Here is a 24,174-nt window from a genome sequence, read left to right as displayed (position 1 = left end):
GAATAAGGTAGCTCATATCCTTATTTTAATTTATATGTAAACTATCTGGTTCAAAATAACATTTGTAAAAATTTTATGAAGAACTACATCACAGGTCTAAATACTATGTTATTTGACTTTAATAATAGATTCATATATATCATCTAAATATATCCATCTAACAAGCTTATTGTGGGATTGGAATGAGATCAAATATTTAAGTATGAGGCCTTTCAGTGTAAAGAATATGCTTGAAAACTAGTAAGATTCACTTAACATTGACTATGTGTCATGTAGTCTTCTGAACATTTTAAATATATTCTTTAATACTCACAGCCTATGAAGTAATAGTATAATCCTGATTTTACTAAAGAATAAAGAAAGGGTAAGTTGGTCAACGTCAGCTTGCCTAATGAGTGCTGGAACAGAAATGTGAAACCAGGCAATATGGTTTCAGAATCTAAGTTCTTATTCACCCATTACTGTCTTCCAAAGAAAAGCCAAGAGGTTATTTAAAATTGAAAACCTTGAAGATAAGAAAATTTTATAATTTTTCCTTCTGTTGTGTTCAACATAATTACTAAGGAAAATTAAAAGATACACAATCTTTAATTTATGAAAATTCCTTATATTTTCCCACCAATTATTTATCAGTTTGTGTTTTCAGAACTTTTATAAAAGCATCTTTTGGAACTTCAACATTGCCAACTTTCCTGAGTTTTTTCTTTCCTTCGGCTTGTCTCTTCAAGAGCTTCATTTTTCGGGTAATATCACCACCATACTGAAAAACATTTTAAAAAATTGGAAGTCCAAATCACTCCATAGAAAAATAATCCTACAATTAACTAGAGATATCAATACAATTACAACTTTATAGTCATTATCCATGAAGTAGACACTTGGTAAGTTACCTCTAAGACCCTTCCTAGCAGATCCTAAATTTACTATTAATATCTTCTCAAAGAATGATAAGTGCTTTATTTGTTTTTGAAGGAGATGAAGATTCTCAAGGAAGCCCAATACAATATTGCTGTCAATCTCCTTACTGATTCAAGGCCTTGAAATTTTGGATTATATAGCTGTAGTCTAATACAGAAACTTGCATAGGCTTAAATGTGTCAGTCCCAGTGTTAAAGATTTAGAAAAAGCATTTATCATTTAATTCTCATAATAACTGAGTTAAGAATCTTTTTTTAACAGAAGAAACAGCAAACTTCACAAATTAATGTAGGAGAAATGGATTTCAATTTTAACTCCATTGTAAGACAGTCATTGTCTTCAAATGCTTCCTTAAAAATCAAAACATTATTCTGATCATAAGTGTTATAAAAACATCCTTAGGTAGTTGCACATAAGGAAATTTTTAAAAATAAGATAGGAAAATACTTCAGAATGTGAGCAAAATGAATATGCAATCATTAAAGTCAAGCTGACATTTACCTATTTAAAAAGAAAACAGATGAGATAAAAGGTACCATAAAAACCAACATTGGAAACCCAAGGTATTTATACCCTCTGATTTTAAACTTACAAAATAAAGAACACATGCAGATACATACACATTTTGCCAAAACATTTTTCCTATAGGCTTTCACACTGTAAAAGAGAAAATTTTCCTTAAGTACACAATTATACTAATTAAAAAGTACTTATTTTCAAAAACAATTCCCCCTTTACTAAAGATACTAAGATCGGGTCATACTTAGGTAAAATTTTGCCAAAAGAATTTAGATAGCTTACATGCTCTTGTATTTCATTTGGAATAAAATAGACAATTCAAAATGAATATAAACACAGATTTTATTAAGAATTAAAAAAAAGGTTTGTGGATAGTCTCGAAGAGGCCAAAATAAAGACTGGAGTGACCTTGATGATGAAAATTATATAAGGGAATTTCTAGTTCAATTTAAAACTACTACTACTTTCAAAAATACTAAAATGGTTATTATCTCATTACTGCCTGTCAAATGTGGGTCAAGACTGACTAGGAATATGAAGAACAATATATTTTATAAAACCCGTTTCAGGGGAAATGAAATAATTTTAATACAGCAATTCAAGCAGCTATAAACTAATCTATTTCCATAACGTATCTAAGAAATATGGAGGATCAAAAATCTGAAAATAACTACACTTTTTTTGTATTCCATATGAAGATATAAAAGTCTTATTCTTTTTCTTTAAGGTTTCTCTACCTCAGCACATTTATGTTTGAATGATTATTTGCTATTTTAAATGGCATTTTCCTGGAAGTTCCCTGATTATAAACTCCACTCTGCCTAATCTGAGTACTTATGAAACACAAAATAACTAACACAAAACAGTATTAGGAAATGAAAGTCACTGCAAATGCCTGCACACAGCTCACCCCACGATGCTGCACACCCTGAGGCCTACACGGTGTCAGTGGCCCCCTCCCCTCTGGGCACTGACTAGCTCTAAGGAAGTGGCATTAAGTGCTTCAAGTAAAAATCAATTCAGTTTTCTCTTGTGGAAGAATATCTCCAAAACCTTTTTAATTCCAGTTCCTATATACCTGAAGAGATAAAACAAACCATAAAAACTTTACAGAAATTCCTTAACCAGAAAATTGAGTGGGGTCACTGAATAAAATGAGTGGAAATAAAATTCCTTAAACCATATACATTAGAGTAATAACTACAAATAATTATCACCCAAAAGTGTCATATAAGTAATTCAAAGTAACAGTCATCACTTAAATTAGTGGAATTAAGAGATTAACATTTCTATAAGTAGGAATAAAGTTTAGCGCAATGTTAAGTTAAAATTTTTAATATTCTTTCATTTTTTATGTATATTATCACTAAAACCAACCAAGGAACAAAAATGAATTTCAACTCACGTTTCTCTTGCAATGATTTTACTTCCAAGAGCAGCTTGAATTGCTATCTCAAACAGCTGCCTAGGAAGAGAATCCTTCAGACGTTCACATATGGCTTTGCCAACAGAGTATGCTTTATCTCTGAGACAGAAAAAAATGCAGTTATTCATATATCCTAAATAAAAGTAGTTTTCTATCTAATATGCATAACCAATGTAAAGGTTATGAAGGAGGTACAGAGAGAACTTGTTTATCATGTTGTTGTTTAATCGCTAAGTTATGTCCAACTCTGCGATCCCATGAACTGTAGCCCACCAGGCTCCTCTGTCCATGGAACTTCCCAGGCAGGAGTACTGGAGTGGGTTCCCATTTCCTTCTCTAGGGGATCTTCCCGACTCAGGGGTGAACCCACATCTCCTGCACTGGCAGGTGAATTCTTTAATAAACACCACTTAATCTCTGAATCATATGTGATCTCTGACAGCAAAAATAACGTGATCTCTTACAGAAAATCTAGAAAAACAATAGAGAATAAAAACCATTCTTAATGCCCTTCCCTCACCCACAGAATACCACTGTTAAACATTCTAGAACATGTTTAAAATATATATCCATACTTATTTTTCTGCATACATATTTATGTTTGTTTTTACAGTTTGGACCAGTGTTTGTGATATATTCTACCTTTTTACTTAATAGACATTTTTACACCACTAAATATTCCTCGACAATATACTTTTAATGGCTTAAAATAATAGATTATTATGTGGGTATTCCATACTTTATTTTACCTAATCCACTATTTCTTGAAATGGAAATTTTTTTTTAAAAAATTTATTTCTCAATTCTAAATCTACCATAGTTTAGAAAACATCTACTTTGTTTTATATGGTAAAGAAACCATTTCTTTCCAGAACACTATGCTTTTGGCTATTTTAATTCTATTCTCCTGTCAACAGCTGGGTAACAGAAGCATGGAAAAAGAAGGAAAAACTAGTACATGGAAATTAATTACACCTTTAAATTTTCAAAAGGTAGCTGTCAAATAAAAATGAGCAACCAATAATAAATGAAAAGTAAAAAGAAACGGCTACTTTCACATTCTGTAACTAGTTACTATTCAACTTACTTGTGCACAACAGTTACCAGCTCTTCCACAATATTTCCATTCAGCAGAATATCCATTTTTACAAGTTCTGCAGTCTGGTAGCCTGCATCTTCATAATCAAAACTAACAAAGAAAAACATCCAAGTTATAGATAAACACTGTATTTCCTAAGAGATTACATTTTTTTTTCTTTTCAAAATATCTTTTTTCTACCTCCTCTGGTATCACTCCCAAAAGATCTAACTTTCAAACGAATTACATATAAATTTCAGATAAAAGGGCCGACCTGATCACAGTAACTTCCTTATCTTTTTACATTATTGAAATCAGGTACAAAAATCATCAGGCTTCACTGAGGGAAGGGGAAAAAAAACTGTTAAACTAAGCCAGGAAAGTACATCATTGAAAGAAATGTCACCTTCCCAATGTTCCTTCCCAGAAGCTGGCTGGCTGTAGACAGTGTATATGCTAGTGAATGTATACAGTCTCGGACTCATGAGTTGGGTTTCTGTTAAATTTTCTATTACCAGTTAAATAAATGCTAGGGCACTGCTAAGTAGCCATTAATACACGGCTCTTCAGGATAAACCTTCACACAGCATTTAATAATGATTAATACATGTACCTAGAACATAAGAAGCGTTAAGAACAGAGCCTATCTAAGCACAATAAGCATTTAATAAGTGTCAACTATTTCTAACAATATGGTCAAAGCTTACAGTAATAATCAAAACAAACAGGTTTTATAAAACTAATGTCTGATGAGAAAGAAAATTTCAATTATGCTCTCGTGTCTTTGCAGTTATGGATGAGAACATGTGTATTCTACTGCCATAATTCTAAAACAAACCAGTACCTACAGTTGCAAATGTGTAGCTTTGAAAGGTTTTCAGCAGGAAGGTCGCAAGGTGACACTAATAGTCTCTAAAACCTGACTACTGTCTAGTGTTCCCCAAATCCTTTTTCAATGAACATTAATCATATACTACATAAAGGTACCATGTTAAGTACTAAAGAGATAAGACATAGACATAATTCTGAGATTTTCACTGTTTGCAGCTTTAAATTTTTCTATGCTCCCAAATTTTATAATTTAAATTTTTTTAGAATATGAAAAAATATCCTCGTGTATTTCTGAACATAAGGACTACTTAATTTTGGAAGTTGGAATTATTTTTAAATAGTTCAAAATAAGCCATGTTCTCTCAATGTGAAAGCTGTTCTCCCAGCTAAAAGATTTTAAGACCACTTAACTCAGAAAGCTAGAATTCAGACTGTTAACTGTTATAAACTTAGTAATTATCCTCTTAATTATAGTAATTGTTTAACAACATGCTCCCTCAATTCATTTTAAATTACATCGCTACTTACTTGCTCAAGGTCTTGTATGAAAGAAGACATAAAAAAATTGGGTGATCAATTAGAAAAAATAACTTTGTATCATGAGTGATGCTGACTTGCTGCACTGAAAAGCTCATTTCACAAAGTAAATGTCCAGGTCACTGCAGCATATTCTTCAAAATGCTGGGATTTTTCTTTGAATGTTAATTTTAAGTATGTATGCATGTGTTTTACCAGATGTGAACATTCACTTTTCTGTCAACTTCCCCATTATATATTTCCTTTATGTCCTAGTATATGCTATCCAGTAATGTAAGATTTTAGGACACTAAGGGCATCTAGTTATTTGTCCTAACAAAAAACACTCCCACAATGCTATACTCTTCCTTTGATTTTAACAGGCTGTTCCTCCATGTACTTTTATGGGATAAGATGATGGGTTTCATGATGCAGACTACTTACTCCTAGGAAGACCAAGCTATTGAAGTGTTCACAAATATACGGGCACGCCTAGCATTTCTCTAAACAAGTACTTCTATTTTCCAAATGTACACAGATACTCCTAGGACTACTTAACATTCAAATACATTTTAAAAGTGCCACTTAGGTCACAGTAGCTTTTTCAAATGACATGCAATTTTTAATCAACTTACAAGAGTACATCTCTTCTCATGAAGAGGGCACTAAAATTTCTGTCACTAGATGACCATGATTAAGTAAGTGGAATATTAGTAAACACCTGCTGGTCAATACTTAAAAAAAAGACTGTCCAGATATTTGAGTTTCCCATTAAATTTTTACCTAGCATATCCTGAAGACAGAGATTTCAAAGAATCATAAAAATCCACCACAATTTCATTCAAAGGGAAGAGATATTTAAGCATTACTCTATTTTGATCAATAAACATCATATTCTTCTGAACTGCTCTTCGAGCCTTTAAAAAGAGAAGGAAAAATGGCTTGAATGATAACTTATTCACATAATGATTTACTTAATAAATATTGACAGATGTCAATTATCAACTTTAAAGAGTGGGCAAAATGAAGGAATAGTTCTTTAATGGTCCAATAAAAACAGCTGACCAGTATTTATAATACAGGGAGTACCATTTTATATTTCAATTATAATATACTTCCTACCAACACTTTAATCTTTTGTTTTTAATCAAATAAGTCTCTTTTTTAATTATACAATATTTCACTTAATAAATCAAATTAGTTACAGGTGGAGTCAAGTTCTGATTTCTTATTTTACAAACAAAAGAAATTTAGATCCAGAGAAATTAAGTGACTGAAGTTAAATCTTTTTAGGGACAAGACAATAAAAATTCAAGTCCAGTAGTCATCACTTGAGAGTTCTTTCCAATATGTCAGAATATTTTAAATATGTACTTTCTGATGACTTATGATTATATCAAATTTGTGGATTAAATCATTTATTACAATGTGGCAAGAACTAAAGCAAAATGAGGAATACCTTTCAATCAAAGGTCTCTATAAAGTATTGTAATTATCTTTCAAATAATACCCAATTTCAAATAGTCAAAAAAGGTGAAAGGAAACTATATTTTTAGCTACTCAAGGTGAAAAAAAGCCATGAAATTGCTTTGCTTTAAGCTAAAATATAAATTCAAGATGATCAAAAATTCTGGCTCTGTTTTCTTATTTAAAAGTCAAAATACTGTAATTATATGTATGTATATCTAAATATATAAACAGATAAAATATATAAAGATCTTTATGAAAATTTCTTTTGTACAATTCGACAGGCTCCATAGAGACAGAAACCATTCTAAAGCTAAGCTGGGTACCACGGTTTGAAAAGACTAAAATGTACTTTTATATCAAACTATATTACATTTATACCTGGCAAAGCATCATTATTTTCCCAGTATATTCATCTGGTGTGATAATGGTGCCCAAAACAACTGGCTCCAAATATTCTGTTACTTTTGACTTATCAGGGAACTGTGCAGGATTGATGATTGTAATTTCCTTTTCTCTGTATTCCTAAAAAATAAGAAAAGTCACCAATAGTTAAAAAGAAATCTTAGTAGTTACCATGTTTTTAAATTTGCTACTAACATAGAATTTTTGTTATTAAATGTGTTGGAATTAATAAAAAACAAAAGAATTCCTAAAGGTTAGAATATTATCTTAACATACATTCAATTAAAAACAGAAAAACTCTCCAAAATATTTAATAATAATTATTAATATATTCTGATTATTGATATTTACTAAAATCACTTTATACACATTCAATTAAAAACAAAAAAACTCTCCAAAATATTTAATAATAAGTATTAATATATTCTGATTATTGATATTTACTAAAATCACTTTATATTGATATTTACTAAAATCACTAAAATCAATATATTATTGGTATTTACTAAAAAATCACTTTATTCCCTGGTGGCTCAGACGGTACAGCATCTGCCTGCAATGCGGGAGACCAGGGTTCGAACCCTGGGTTGGGAAGATCCCCTGGAGAAGGAAATGGCAACCCACTCCAGTACTCCTGCCCGGAAAATTCCATGGACTGAGGAGCCTGGTAGGCTACAGTCCATGGGGTCGCAAAGAGGCGGACACAACTGAGCGACTTCACTTCACTAGAAAAAATACGATGTAAGAATACATATCAATCTGTCCCATGTACGTCACTGTAATTAGTTACCTAAGTTAATTTTGTTGGAAAATATTTACAGATGCCAAAGTTAATAATTGTTTAAAACAAATATGTTGTAACTTAGATTGAATACAATATTGTTTCTACCATTAACCTGAAATCTAAAATTTCCCACAACCATATAGGAAAGAATGCTTTACCAATCATAAGATAAATTACTTATGACCAAAATCACACTCTTATTTTTTCTGCTGAATTTAAAACAGTATTCTCAGAACTAATTCTACTTTTTACTCTTAGTAACAGACTAGTATTGATAATGTGGAGATTTCATTAGGTTGAGAAAAATGTGCATAATTAGTTGAAGAAACTTGTCCATCATAAGGTAATTCAACTTTTATTATTACTAATCAAGAAATATTTAGTTTTAATAGCTAGTCAGCTACTGGTATACTAAAATGTTCCTCATATTCTGCATATACATACACACACATATATTTATTTAGTTTTCTTATGTATGCTAGCTCACAACAGTACCTTTATCAATTTTGCTGATGAAAGAACAGCCTTATATGGAACAGTAGGGGTTGTCAAAATAACAGAAGCATTATATTCTTGTTCTAGTCGCTGGTTGAAAACTTCCATATGCAAAAGTCCAAGAAATCCTAACCTGAGGGAGAAAAAGCCAAACTCCAAAATGTTTATGTATCATGGGCTCTATTTTCTTTGATTTGATATTACTATTTTGTCGGGGAGGAGTGGAATCAAAAGTCATTCAATCAATTCACATCATAATTAAAAGCTAGCATAAATTCATTAAATAAGATAAAATCTTCCATTGGGATTCTATTTAAAGTAGCTATAAAACTGATCCATACAATAGGCATCCACAGTGAGAAATAGGCAGACATGTTTTAGTTCATTTTACACTAGTATGAACTGATCTTCAGAAATGGCCAAGCCCAGTAAGCCATTTAAACTCTATTTTTCAATAAAAGTGGGCTCCTCCAGCATGCATGAGTCTTACCTCCAGCCTGCACCTAGGGCAAGGCTGCTATCGCGATGAACCGTCACGCTGGAATCATTTAGTGTCAGTCTTTCTATAGCACTCTTCAGGTTATTATATTCGGATTGGTCTGTAGGGTACACTCCTGGGGACACAATGATTTCTAATTATTACATGTGACACTCTGCCCAGAAAACCTAATAGGCATTGCTGCAAAGTTCAAAATTAATCAGTTAGCTTTTAAATTACTTTCTGTATTTCACTGACCAAAATATTGGTTTGCGAAGAAAACTATGACTATTAAATTAAATTGGCTTCAAAGTATTTTTCAAGTTTCATAAACTTCGAATTTACCACTAGATTCATATTCAAAGTGATGTTTTTGCTTTTGCAAAAAGTATAGGGAAAACAAAAAAGAACAATGGGAATTACACCTATCAAGAAAATACATCATGTTTATTTTAAGAAACAAAAGTGCAAGAAATCCCACAACCACAAAGAAAATCCCATTAGCATATAAATAACAGGAAGAAATGAAAACAAAAACTGATTCATTAGTTTCTCTTTCACATCAAACCCAAGTCCTCACCACTTAAGTCCTTCAAACTCTAAATAACTGACTGACTTTGTCAGTGCTGACTTTGTCAGCACACAGTAATCTGATAACCTTCAATCAGGTCTTCCTTTTACAAATGTCTGTAATATCACACAGAAGTAACAGGTTCTGAAGTCATGTATACATGAGGTGACACTCTTCTCTGCTATGTCAACACCAGTGCAACAGTACAGCATTAAAGAAAGGCCAGCCAAGGCGAAGGCACTCAGCAAATGTCCACTGATAATTAGTAGTGACAACACCCTGTAGAAGTCGTAGCGTTTCAAATATAATGGCCTACTCCCTAGTGAGACAAGAAGGAAATCCATATTACTCTGCTCCTCTAGTTTATCAGAGGGCTTGTTTCACGAGGTTATTTTTTTAAGAAGTCCTTAAATTTAGGAGGAAATGATCTCCCACATAAAGTTGTATCATACATATGTAATTAACTGGTATATAAATATCACACCCACAAAAAATTTTTTTAAAACAGAGTAGCTGTTATTTAAACAGGAATTGATTGTTATTTAAAATGAGTATTCCTAATAATTATTATTTCAGCTTGGAATAAATTGGCCCTTATCCTTTGAATATGTGAGCGCCTCACCTGCAAATACCATTGGCTTCGCTGATTTAAACCCAGGCAAGGGTTCCACTGGTTGTTTATGTAAACATAATGTATCTCCTATTTGTGCTTCAGTGACATCTTTCATCCCAGCAATCAGATAGCCCACCTGTCCTGCATATCTAAATAAAATTATTACATGGAAATATTTACTGTTTTAATGTTTCAATGTTTCATGTGCATACTCACAATTAGCTCTCCTTCTCCAAGAAATGACTGCACTTTCCAAACAAAACCTCACCAAGCTGAAACTAGGTGCTGCATTCTAGTTAATTCTCTAGTTCTCAGCTCTAAGAGCTGTCAGCAAAAGAACATCCCAAGTCTTACAATCCACGATCAAGCACCTCTGCAACACAAGCCTAGGGGCCTTCTTCATGACTCTGCCCATCTCTGCATATAAAACAATAGTGAAACTGGTAGACACAGAAACATAAAACACTCCCTGTGATATTCAGTAGTGAATTATACTACAAATGTCCTTTAAAACAGGAAGAAAAAGAAAAAACAATGTTTTTAACCTAGCAAATAAAAATGTGAACTTTCTACAAATCTCATACCTATTTGATGCGCCTCTTGCAGGAAAAGAGCAAATCCAAAGATTTCAGAGTTTTAGCTTTACTATTTTTTTTAAGCAAATTTCCTATATAATAATTTCCATTTAGGATGAGATACAAAATCATACTGAAGATGCAATAATGATCAATATATGTGACAGAATATAGACAGACTTTGTATAGCATAGGAAATTACAGCTATTATCTATAATAACTTTTGATGATGTATAATCTATAAAAATACTGAATCACGATGCTGTATACCTGAAATTAATGTGATACTGTAATGATCAACTATACTTAAGCAAATAAGAATATAGACAAACTTTAGAAATAGTTGAGTAAAATTACAATAAACCTTATGACTTTAAATTACATAAAAAAAGACAAAATAGTGGTAGTTTTAGACATACAACATTAAGCTATCAAGTGAGACCCGGTTCAATCATAAATTTGACAAAGGAGGAAATAAAGACCTTAGAAAACTATGTGCCCAAGGCAACCAGTGCTATTAGTATCTGGAGTACGGATGGAATAGGCACTCAATAAACATTTTATAAGTGAACTCAGAACTCAGTTTTATAATGTGCACTACTATGCTAATCTCACATCATAAATTCTAGTTAATCAAAGTTTTACCATGAATTCCACACTAAACAAAATAATTAATGAATTTTCTTCACTCTTCTATGCTGAAGATCTAACTACAAAAAAATTAAATATTAAAAACTGATACCAAGTACGGATATGCATGAGAGAACTATCTCTTTCACTGTCTAATCAAATACATCAATGTTGGACCCAGTCGCAACTAGAAAAAAAAAATCAGTTATGGCCAAAAAGAATTAAAAACACATCAAATTCCTACTGTCCCTCACCCATGAGATTCTGAAAGAGCATCCACTACGTAGTTGCATTGAACAATCAAGTTTTGTTTTTTGTTTTTTTCCTAAATTACCAAATTAGGATCTTACTAAGCACACCAAATTAAGAAAAGCAGCAGCAGAAACACATGCCGAGTGTCTTTTAATTACTAATGCAGATTACTTACAGTTTATGAGTTGGCTGCTCATTAGGATTCAGGACTCCTACTTCATTAACTTCATATGTCTTTTGAGTGTGTGCTGATACAATTTTATCTCCTTTCGAAACCACTCCATCAAATAATGCTACATTGGCAATCACACCCCTATACTGGTCAAAGGTGGAGTCAAATACCAAAGCTCTCAGGGGATTTCTGCAATGCGCTTTAGGACTATTAAAAATAAGTAAAGAACAAATACTAATAATTTAAAATTAAATAATAAATTAAAATCTTAACAAAATGCCTAACTCAAATATTATGCTTAATTTGCTCTAGTACTTGAGATAGATTAACTGACAGCCCAAATAAAGGGACCTTTCTGTAAGGTATAATGCCTGTATTTATATTCATTTTAACTCACCCTTGAGTTTTAAATACATTTTGTTAGTGTTAGTTGCTCAGTTATGTCCAACTCTTTGCAACCCCATGGACTATATATATATATATATATATAGCCCATCAGGCTCCTCTATGCATTGAATTCTCCAGGCAAGAATACTGGAGTGGGTAGCCATTTCCTTCTCCAGGGGATCTTACTGACCCAGGGATGGAAGCCGGGTCTCCTGCATTGAAGGCAGATTCTTTACCATCTGAGCCACCAGGAAAACCCTAAATACATTTTAAATAACCATTTCTAAACTATTTATGAAATGGATGAAATATATTTGTTCAGGATTAAAACAGTAATTACCAATGTATTCAAGTTTGTTACAATAATTAAGAGATCCCTATCATCATTTTTTTCTATCTGTATTTGCCTTCTATGTGTTACTAAATATAAATTAAAAATGTATTCTCACTGACAACAAAGAGTATATTTGTCCTAACAACTAAGTTAAAGTAACAGATCAAACTGATGGACTTTGACTATTAAAGATAAATAGTATACAAAGAGCAGTAGAATACTTACAAGGGTATCCTTTTGATGACTGCATCAAGAACACTTTCAACATTCGTTCCAAGTTTAGCAGAAATCTGAAAAAATGTATGTGAAACAAACACTTAAAAAGTTAAGACTTTACTTTTCTATCCTGTGACTGAGCTGTATGATTAGAAAAAAGAAACAATTCTAGAAGTCATCAATTTGCTTGAAAAGCTTGGTAAAAGGAAGCACACACCATATTATCTATTGACAACTGCCCTTCCATTACGGCTAGGTATTAGCCGTATAAAATTAGTCGCTGGTATTAAATTACAAAAGCATTCTGATTATGGTCCTGAAAGAGCACTGGACTAAGAGTTCAAAATATCTGGGTTATAACCATGACTCTATGTGTCATACACGACGTTAGCCAATACATGTCTTCTTCAAGCTTCAAGTTCTTCATTGACAAGTAAGGTTATTATTCATATTTTACATAAACCTCAAGGCTGCTGTGTGAATAAATAGTATGTGTGGATGGCACACAGCTGAGGCTAACTGAAAGGTACAGTGCCACCATTGTTCTTACACTGAGAAGGCAGCCAGAACACTCAAAACACGCTCATCTGACTCACCTCTGCCATTACCGGTAACTGAACTCTCTCTGAAATCTTCATTCAAGCTCAGTTCCCTGAATTCCTCCTCTTGCCCTTCAGAGTCCCTCTAGATGAGAGTTTCTCACCTCAGCGCTAAGGACACTTTGACCTGGATAACTCTGTTTGGGGGGCTGTTCTACGCGCACACTGCAAGACGCGTAAAAGCATCCATGGCTTCTCACTCGCTCCCAAGATGCCAGAAGCACCTATTCCCCAGCGTGACAACAAAGGAGGTCTTCCGACATTGCCAGATGCTTCCTGAGAGGCAGAACTACTTCCTAAGAAGAACGAGGCTTTAGACGCTAGTACACTCTTTGCAACAATCCTTTAAGATCACAATTTCTAATTTACTGAATGGACTTTTTTTTTATTATCTATTTAGCCCCCTGCCTCTTTTCCCAGTGGAGACTCCAAGGGCCCACTATTTGTAATCATTTCATTCAACTACTTTCTGTTGTCTATCATAAGCACTTGGTATTAATAAAACTTTAACTGAGACTGCATCCAACTATGTGCCTTTCCTATGCTTATAATCACAGCAGCTCAACATTAGTGGAGGACAGTCAAGTAACTGCTCTGGTTGGTTTCTGTAAGTTCATGACACAGATCTCAATGTGCAGTTAAGATGTGCTGGACACATCTACTAAATTCACATTAACACTAATTAATAATGCATACCACCTTCCTTTTCAATCTACACACTTTCCCTATGGCCAATTCACTCTCATTTGATAGCTTTGCCTCTTACTTCATTCAAGGAAAGAGAAGACATCAAAAACTCCTTTATTCAAATACACAAATCCATCTGCACTATATCCACAACCTCTTTGCCTTCTCTCCTGCTGCAATCTGTTTTCTCACCTCTCTGAAAACTCAATCCTCACACCCTTGTCTTCTGAATCCTACTCTAATCCTTCTCAAATTCTTATTCACGACACTCTACAAATTGAGAATAATGTAGAATGGCTTCTAGGATCTCTTTTCTACTTACACTTTTTCCCTAGGAAATAGCATCCATTCCAATGGCATCAGTGCCACACACACACTATATCATAAATATCTCTGACTTAAATATTTCAGACTCAGTACTCTCCAGAAATGCCAGAATTGTGTAGATTTATGTAATATCCTACTTGGATGTCTATTAGACATTTCAAACACACTATTTCCAAAACAGAGCTTTTTATTTTCCCACTATCCCTGTTCCTCCTCAAGCCCTCTGTGCATTAACAGATTACCAGTATTCAACCCAGTTGCTCAAACCCAAACTCATCATGATTCTTTATTTCACTTCCTTACATATATAAAAAAGCCTTCCTCAATGATCAGTGCAAAGAAATAGAGGAAAACAATAGAATGGGAAAGATGAGATCTCTTCAAGAAAATTAGAGATACCAAGGGAACATTTCATACAAAGATGGGCTCCATAAAGGACAGAAATGGTATGGACCTAACAGAAGTAGAAGATATTAAGAAGAGGTGGCAAGAATACACAAAAGAACTATGCAAAAAAAGATCTTCACAACCCAGATAATCACGATGGTGTGATCACTCACCAAGAGCCAGACATCCTGGCATGTGAAGTCAACTGGGCTTTAGGAAGCATCACTACAAACAAAGCTAGAGGATGTGATGGAATTCCAGTTGAGCTATTTCAAATCTTAAAATGATGATGCTGTGAAAGTGCTGTACTCAATATGCCAGCAAATTTGGAAAACTCAGCAGTGGCTACAGGACTGGAAAAGGTCAGTTTTCATTCCAATCCAAAAGAAAGGCAATGCCAAAGCATGGTCATACTACCACACAATTGCACTTATCCCACACGCTAGTCAAGTAATGCTCAAAATTTTCCAAGCCAGGCTTCAACAGTACGTGAATCATGAATTTCCAGATGTTCAAGCTGGATTTAGAAAAGGCAGAGGAACAAGAAATCAAATTGTCAACATCCACTGGATTACTGAAAAAGCAAAAGAGTTCTAGTACAACATCTGCTTTTGCTTTATTGACTACACCAAAGCCTTTGACTGTGTGAATCACAACAAACTGTGGAAAATTCTGAAAGAGATGGAAATACCAGACCACCTGACCTGCCTCCTGAGAAATCTGTATGCAGGTCAGGAAGCAACAGTTAGAACTGGACATGGAACAACAAACTGGTTCCAAATAGGAAAAGGAGTACGTCAAGGCCGTATACTGTCACCTTGTTTATTTAACTTATATACAGTACATCATGAGAAACGCTGGGCTGGAGGAAGCACAAGCTGGAATCAAGATTGCCGGGAGAAATATCAATAACCTCAGATATGCAAATGACACCACCCTTATAGCAGAAAGTGAAGAAGAACTAAAGAGCCTCTTGATGAAAGTGAAAGAGGAGAGTGAAAAAGTTGCCTTAACGCTCAACATTCAGAAAACTAAGATCATGGTATCTGGTCCCATCACTTCATGGCAAATAGATGGGGAAACACTGGAAACAGTGGCAGACTTTATTTTGGGGGGCTCCAAAATCACTGCAGATGGTGACTGCAGCCATGAAATTAAAAGACACTTGCTCCTTGGAAGAAAAGTTATGGCCAACCTAGACAGCATATTAAAAAGCAGACATTAATTACTTTGCCAACAAAGGTCCATCTAGTCAAGGCTATGCTCTTTCCAGTAGTCATGTGGGTGTGAGAGTTGGACTATAAAGCTGAGCCCCGAAGAACTGATGCTTTTGAACTGTGGTGTTGGAGAAGACTCTTGAGAGTCCCCTGGATTGCAAGGAGATCCAACTGGTCCATCCTGAAGGATATCAGTCCTGTGTGTTCACTGGAAGGACTGATGCTGAAGCTGAAACTCCAGTACTTTGGCCACCTCATGCGAAGAGTTGACTCATTTGAAAAGACCCTGATGCTGGGAAGGATTGAAGGCAGGAGGAGAAGGGAACGACAGAGGATAAGATGGCTGGATGGCATCATCGACTTGATGGACGTGAGTTGGAGCAAGCTCTCGGAGTTGGTGATGGACAGGGAAGGCTGGTGTGCTGCAGTCCATGGGGTCGCAAAGAGTTGGACACAACTGAGTGACTGAACTGAACTGATTTAACACTCAACTATCATTTATAAGGTAAATTTAAAAATCTTAATTTAAAATATTATCAACTTTGATTTACATTAAATATAGTTCTAAGAATGATATCTACAATGCCTTGAAATTAGTCTGACTCTACTCTTCAAGGAGAATACTTCCACAGAGGGAAAATGGCATATAAGAAATAATATTACAAAGAGTTGCAAAAGACCTACATTTAAGTCCTGGCACATTAGCAAACTAGATGTATAATCTTAAAGTGATAAAATCTTTCAGTTTTCATCCTTTCAACTGTATCATAAGAGAAATTTCTATGTATCCTAACCATGTAGTAAGGATTTTTGGCAAAGATCAAATGAAATATCAGTAAAAAGAACTTTGTAAAACTATAAAATTACACAATGTAATAGTGATGTCCTATCAAATACTATGAAATTTTACTTAAGCCAATTACCTGAGATTTTGGAAAGTAAAATCAAGTCTTCTAAAAAAAATATTTACCTTAATACATTCGTCACCTGGAATATCAAACACCTTTTCAATTTGTTTTTCAACCCTTTCAGGATCAGCATTCTTCAGATCTATCTTAAAAAGAAAATTCACCACGTCTTAATATCATGAAATTAAAATGTACTACATATTAATATTTGGAGATAGACGCATACTTGCTTTTGAACTAACTGACCCCTTAATAATTTTATTTTCAAAAGTATTAAAAGAAAAATAATGACAAAAAGGTAATAAAATTTTAATGCTCATGGCCACTGAAATTAGAAGGCAGACAGCAAAACAAGCAAGCTATTGACGTCATTAGCTATCCAGATCAGAAGAGATCAACGACAACATCATGTACACTGATTTTATGTGTTATATATAACTTATGAGAACAAACTGTCTTTCTTTGCTTCCTTTAAACCTATCTTCAATATCAAAAAATAAAACAATGCAATGCAGATGTTTAATTAATTTATTAATCTTAAAATATAACAGCTACGCTTTATCCACACTGTCCTCAGTTTAGCACTCACTGTTAGGCGCCCTGTGTTGCACTGTTAAGCGCCCTGTGTTACACAGTTAGGCGCCCTGTGTTGCACTGTAATCCTACCTCATAAGGCCCTTTTCTTCTCCTTCACAGTTTAGTTTAACAGACTCTGGCCTGCCCTGCCCTTTCCTACAGAAACGCCCCCCATCGCTCCATGTGATTCAGGGAGACTGTCTTCTCCACTACATGCCAGGGTAGAGGAGACTGAGTTGAAATTTTATCATATGCAATCCAAAGAAATCTCAATATACAACTGACCTTGAAAACAAAGAGTTTCAACTGCATGGGCCTACTTATATGCAGATTTTTTTCAATAAACATGTAAAACTATACTTGTAGAATATCAGGTGCAAGACTTGTACTGAGGTGGATAGTTTATCCCTAACAAAGGCATAAATGATATTTAACATAAAATTAATAATGTGTTGGCTTTCTGTTTTATAACTTTGCTTTCAAAGAATTAGATTACCATACAGTATGCCTCTCATAATTAGAGAAACTGCATATCAGCCTATAATTACAGATAAAATTTTTTTTACTGCAACAATGTTGTTACAGTTATGAATGTGACTATAATCCTGTTTACTATAAAAACTTTAATGAATCTTTCCTTAGTGTATACACTAGGTTACCATGAAGCAATCACATAATGTCATAGCATAAAGCAATATTTCTGCTTCATCGTTATCAATGCATCAATCATTTACCTGTAAATAAATGTGAAGTTCCTTTTCACATTATCTTTTCATTGTTGACATTTAGTGTCAGTAATACATATAACATCTATGGTGTTTTGTTATTACATAAGACAACACTGATATAAGTACTGAGAGATGATTCACTTTATAAAAGATGATGTAAACTCAGGGTATTGATAAACAGAGCACTGTAAATGTATTTTCTCCTCTTTATGATTTGATTAGCATTTTCTCTATCTTACTATAAGAACATGATATACAATACATATAATATACAAAGTATGTGTTAACAGATTGTTTAAGTTATTGGTAAGATTTTAATCAACAAAAGGATATTAGTAGTTAAGTCTGTGTGAAGTCAAAAGTTACATGCAGATTTTTGAGTGCACAGGGGTTTTGCCTCCTTCACCTCCATGATGTTCAATAATCAATTCCATTTAATAAATACCTGAAGATTCCTCATATAAAAAATAGCACAAGTGATATTCAAACACTAAATTTACCTTTAGAAAGTAAAATAATAAATGGTACTGTTGTGCTAACAAATTACCTTGTTTATAACTGGAATTATTGATAGCTGTGCTTCAAAGGCAAGAAAGAAGTTCGCTACCGTTTGGGCTTGAATACCCTATGAAGAAAAGCAGACAAGAAGAAGGCACAATGACACTAAGATAACATTCTATTATCTATCACAAAAGCTAAAATTCAAGAACATTCCACACATCTTCATCAAAAGCAAAGGTACAAGGCAAACTGCGGTGTCTATACTTCCAAGCATCTGGATCATTCCCTGTGAAAATTCCTTTCAGTTCTAGAAACATTTTTTAGAGGGTACTGTGTTAAGCTTTGGAAACAAAGCAGTCATACATGGATCCTTAAGGACCTCGAAGCCTCCTAAAGGACTATGAGACACATTTTATAAAGCCAAGTATATGTATGATAAGGTAGAGATTGACTGTCCTTGACAAGATTAGGGAGGATTTAACACAACAAAAAAATCTTTGGGTTTTGAATGAAAAGTCCATGAAAATTGAAGTATGTCAAAAGCTTACTGTAAATAGTATGTCATGGCTCTTATACTTCCATCTCAGTATGTTTTTTATGGTTATGTTCACAACAGAGAACTTGGTAATGTCATTGACATGTTTCTTTAAATGTAACACTTCTCAAATTATTACCTTAAAAACACCCAAAATGACCTCAAAGATAGATTTTCTAGTTCTGCTAAAAACTGAAACCACAGATTAAGAAGTGCTTAAAACTGGGTTTTTTTTTTTTTTTGGTAGGATGTGTATATGACATACTTCAAAAATCTCTTGAACGATTCCTCTGATCAGCTTAAAAATTTTAAAGGATGAATTAGGCAATTTCACAGGCCATTTTAGCATAATAAAACTTAAAATTAACAGGACCAAAACATAATTCTATTTCCAAACATCTTAAGAAAAATCTTAGAACAATGAAATAGCATATCACATCATATAAAATTAAATACCTACCTCATTTGCATCAACCACAAGTAAAACACCTTGGCAAGCAGAGAGTGACCTGGATACTTCATAACTAAAATCAACATGACCCTGAGAAACAAAAAATATTAAAACGTCTAAATGTTAAGAGTTTAAAAGTTTCTTAGGGAGAGGCATTTTGGCAAATCTACTGACTCCACCGAATAAAAAGTTATTAAGCTTCTTTTTAGCCTTTCTTGTGAAATAATTTCACTAATCTAAGAACACTGAGGAAAAAAATAGCAAAGTGAAGTATTTAATATTCAGTTTAAAAACTGAAAAAAAGGATTTGCTTGCGCTATTAATACAAAGCTGACTTTAACAACACAGACAAAATTGATATTAAAACTTACCGGTGTATCGATAAGATTTAAAAGATACTGCTTTCCTTCACATTTATAGAAGAGAGAGGCTGTCTGTGCTTTAACAGTGATTCCTCTTTCTCGTTCCACTTGCAATTTATCAAGAACTTGTTTATTATTTTTTGTTTTAGCAATTGCCCCTAAAAATAGAAATGTGTGTTGCTATTTCTATAAGCTTTTAAAAACAGACAATAGTGCATATAAACTTAAAACCAAAAATTTTAAAAGCATAGTAAAAGTATGCTAGTAAAAGTAACTATCAATTACTCATTGCCATTAATTAGGTGTAGACTATATAGTGAAAATACCTGTTAGTTCCAGGAGCCTGTCTGCTAAAGTACTTTTGCCATGATCCACATGCGCAATGATACTGAAATTTCTAATGTTTTCAACAGGAAAACAAGACATATCAATTTTTTCCTAGAAAAGGGGAGGGAAATATTATATTTATGAGTATAAATTGTCTACAACATGAAACAAGTACACTAAAGAAAAGAATACTCTTAGTCTTCTTAAAACAACTTTATTTACAGCATTCATACTGTTTATGTTATTTCTCTGACAGTAAAGAGATGTATGGTTAAAGTCATATTACAAGCAATGGATTACAACAGGGCCCATCAAATACATGAGTTTCAATGTCAAAGGCTATATGACCATATACAGACCATATGGCTAAATAAAAGTCCCTTATAATATTTCCACCATTTCAAAGGCCACTGAGGAGCTGAATGTATTTTCACAAATGGAGAACACAAGATACTTACAACTTCTCTACAGCCTTAGAGCACCTGGTGTAACAAAATTTCTTGAAATAAAAAAAGCTACAGAGAAGCTGAAAGAAAAGAAAAAATGTTTTTGCCCCCATCACATATTTAATCAACAGAGTCAGGTCAACTTAAAAATTTGTGCTCCTAATAGAGCCTTCAAAAGCTTAATTTAGATGACTTTGTTACTTAACAACTTCTCTGGAGAGAAAGGGGGAAAATTATATTATCAAGAAAAAAGGCTCATTTTTCACTTAAATTTTTAAAATCCTTTAAAAAGTTAATTTATGATTTTCAGTTGCACATAGACTATGTCATTTTTTTGGACCCTGAACGTTTCATTTTTCCAATCAAATTTATATCTCATAATGAGCCAAAAAAAGTGAAATTACAACGAAATATAATTATCATGAGGTTGTTTTCTTTTTTTTTCCCAGTAAGTGCCTCAATACAAGTGCAACTATACCTGAAAGATATTCTGCAAAAATCTAAACCCGAATTGTCTGCCCTGTGATTTTTCCACCCATCATTCAAAAGGTACTGCACCATTTTTAGTCTTACGATTGCAACATAAATCCATTCCACAGGCATTTTAGAAAAGAGTAAAACTGAATAATTATAGTCTTTTTCTTTCTCCAGTTACTCATATTCAGGTACTTCATTTTACTGCCTAAACTGTTATAACAAAGTATAGTTTTAGGGTCGCTGATGCTTCCCAGGTGGCGCCAGTGGTCAAGAATCCGCCTGCCAGTGTGAGACACAAGAAACGCGGTTTCCATGCCTTGTTCAGCAAGATCCCATGGAGTAGGAAATGGCAACCCACTCCAGGAATCTTGCCAGGAGAATTCCGTGGACAGAAAAGCTGGCGGGCTACAGTCCATGGGACCGCAGAGTCGGTCGCGACTGAGGAGCCAAAAGCCCCAGCTCCTCCAACCACAGGGACAGAAGGAGCACGCGTCTGCTCTAGCTGAGGTAAGACGAAATAATCAAAGAAGCTAAGGCATACCCAGCACTTCTTAGATCCTAGGTATTAAACTAAAAGTTCTACGCCCCACTTCGCGCAAGTCTCACAGCCGCCCAACGTTTTTTATAAGCATCTCATTCAACAAATGAAGAAACAGAGAAAGGTCAGGTAACTTGCCTAGGTCACGTGGCTAAAAAGTCGCAAGAAAATGGAACTAGCCGCTTTCTCAATACGCTTTTAAAACTAAATACACGCTGAGACCAATCCCTCGCATAAACAAAGATCCTGACACTACCAGTGAGGAAAGTGAGGACAGGACTTGTCCAGGGTCACGCTGGTGAGCCCTGGAGTCCGCAGCCGAAGCGCGGCCGCGCGCTCCGGGCCCTGCCTCCTCACAGCGGGGCAACCCGCGTCCACAAGCAGTCAGTGCTGAGAAGCCCGGGCAAATTCACCAGGAGCACCCTCCCTCGGCGTAACACGCGAGTGACAAGAGACGCGAGGCGGTCACCTTGCGGTCCGCGGAGCTGCAGCACCGGGCCGGGGCCCTGGACGCGAGGCGCGGCCCGAGCAGCCCCACACGCGCCGCCTCGGTGACCCAGGCCGCGAGCGCGCGGCCGCGCCACCAACCCTGACCTGCAAGCGTCCACATTCCCCCGAGAACCGAGGCGTCAGGAGGAGGCCCCGGGACGCTACGGCGCCATCGCCCCGGGCTCCGTTTTCTTCAAAACTGGCCCCCGCTAAGAGGATTCAAACACACTCCGGCCAGCGGCGGAAAACACGTCAGGAAGAAACACCCCACACGTAGCCGCTGGGGCCAGACCGAGAGCAGCGCCGCTCGCCGACGTCTGCGCGACGCATTACGGCATTACGCCGTGACGTCTGCATGCGTCAGCGCGAAGCTGGAGGGAAGGCGCCTGCGCGGAGGTTTAGCGGGGCGCGAGTTGTCCTCTTACCAGGAGGTTGGCTTTTAACCGACTGCCAAATGGCAGACTACTAGAGTAATTTTTAAAATTACCGCTGCATTCTCCATGTTGCCTGCAACATCGCTAATGTTGATGCATCTGAATGGAAACGGGCAGTAAAGTTGATAGCAATAATATATCCTAGGGCCTCCCTGCTGGCTCATTGGAGAAGAATCTGCCTGCTAATGAAGGGGAGGCGCGTTCCATCCCTGTGCTGGGAAGCTTCCCCAGAGGAGGAAATGGTAACCCACCCCATTATTCTTAGCTGGGAAATCCGTGGGACAGAGGAGCCTGGTGGGCTACAGTCCATGGGTTCGCAAAAGAGTCAGACATGACTTAGCAACTAAACCGTAAACATGTATCCCAGGAAAATTTGGGCCGGAAGTGAAGGTGGAAGAAAGGTGCATCCTGAAAGTCCTGGAGTTTTCGTGACCTTTGGGTTACCAGTTAAACAGTGTTTACCTTGCAGGGGAGAAAGTCCTGGCTAAGGATGAAGATAAGAGATAATAAGACCACATCTCGTGTCGCCCACCCTCCCCCCTTGCTCTTTTTTGCATTATTCAGGAGAAAAAGCGGCAACTGTTGAGTTCACCATTGCGTTGCTTCTAGCTCATTCAGGGGACTGCTGTATAGTAAAACAGTAACTGTACATCACAATTTCTACTCTCTTCTTTGTTAGAGAGTGAACTTAACCACCTGGAAATGTATTGCGCCCAATCATTCCTAATATAGTTCATATAAATTAGTTGCCCAAAACTTCAGTAAGTTGCTTATTATCCTTAGTGATTTTCACCATATCCTCACACCTCGATTATATACATAACATTTTTCTTTCAATTTGCCTCTTATGAGTTTCTTTTAAAAGAAGAAAAAAATTTATTATTTTCTGTAAGTGGAAGAAGCACTGTTACCTGTCACAAATTTAAAAGTAGAAATAAGTATAATTAATAAAAAATGTGATTCCGTTTCAGTAGATGTTACCTGACAAAGGCTCAGAATCTTTCTTGATTAAAACTGGAAATTAACAAGCATTAAGGAATTTTAAAACTTAGCACCAAAGTGAGAGTTTTCTTCTTGACATAATCAGCAGTGTTGAAATAAAATTGAAAGGAGAATTTCTTCTGTATGGTTCCGTGTCCTCAGTACCATGTCTGTGTCTCACCTGAAATTATCTTGGTGCCTTCACTAGTCCCACGCTTTGGGAATACGGCAGTGTGTTAGGTAGTTGGCATTATACTCCTAGATGCGCAGATGAAATACATATTTACTAGAAAAATACTGAATATCACTGTGTCATGTAATGTGCTAGATGTGGAAACTCAGACAAATTAGACAAATTGTCTGAAATTGTATAATAGGTAAATGGAAAAAAAATTTCTGTTTGAATCCAGATTATTAAAAACCAAAGCTCAAACCTGTATCATACCTTTGATAACACAAGATGATTTAGCATTCAACCTGGGAATAAAGAGGAAGTGGAATCACTAAAGTTTCAGAGTTGAGGTTTCTTTTTTTTTT

The 24,174-nt window shown here is 35.1% G+C and overlaps 1 protein-coding gene across 4 annotated transcripts; it reads right to left on the bottom strand.

Moving 5' to 3' along the window:
* Window positions 1-586: 586 nt before the first annotated feature.
* On the bottom strand, window positions 587-22,546 carry GUF1 (GTP binding elongation factor GUF1). Of its 4 annotated transcripts, XM_065907130.1 has the most exons (18): window positions 22,203-22,332; window positions 20,731-20,798; window positions 20,272-20,383; window positions 19,955-20,103; window positions 19,593-19,673; window positions 18,644-18,721; window positions 16,855-16,938; window positions 12,677-12,741; window positions 11,734-11,937; window positions 10,111-10,250; window positions 8,930-9,053; window positions 8,440-8,572; window positions 7,137-7,280; window positions 6,072-6,205; window positions 3,951-4,052; window positions 2,843-2,962; window positions 1,539-1,575; window positions 587-760 (listed from the first exon to the last, which is right to left on the bottom strand). In XM_065907130.1, exons 3-18 carry the CDS (start codon window positions 20,369-20,371, stop codon window positions 623-625), a joined length of 1,833 nt encoding a protein of 610 aa, XP_065763202.1. In that variant the 5' UTR covers window positions 20,372-20,383; window positions 20,731-20,798; window positions 22,203-22,332; the 3' UTR covers window positions 587-622. The 4 variants fall into 4 exon arrangements, with proteins under 4 accessions (XP_065763202.1, XP_065763200.1, XP_065763203.1 ...); XM_065907128.1 differs by lacking the exon at window positions 20,731-20,798 and having other exon boundaries at window positions 22,203-22,546; XM_065907131.1 differs by lacking the exon at window positions 20,731-20,798 and having other exon boundaries at window positions 22,328-22,541.
* Between the last annotated feature and the right edge of the window lie 1,628 nt (window positions 22,547-24,174).

Source organism: Muntiacus reevesi, chromosome 16 (assembly GCF_963930625.1).
Source record: "Muntiacus reevesi chromosome 16, mMunRee1.1, whole genome shotgun sequence".
NCBI classification, from domain to species: Eukaryota; Metazoa; Chordata; class Mammalia; order Artiodactyla; family Cervidae; genus Muntiacus; species Muntiacus reevesi.
This window is presented reverse-complemented; position numbering and strand designations above follow the sequence as displayed.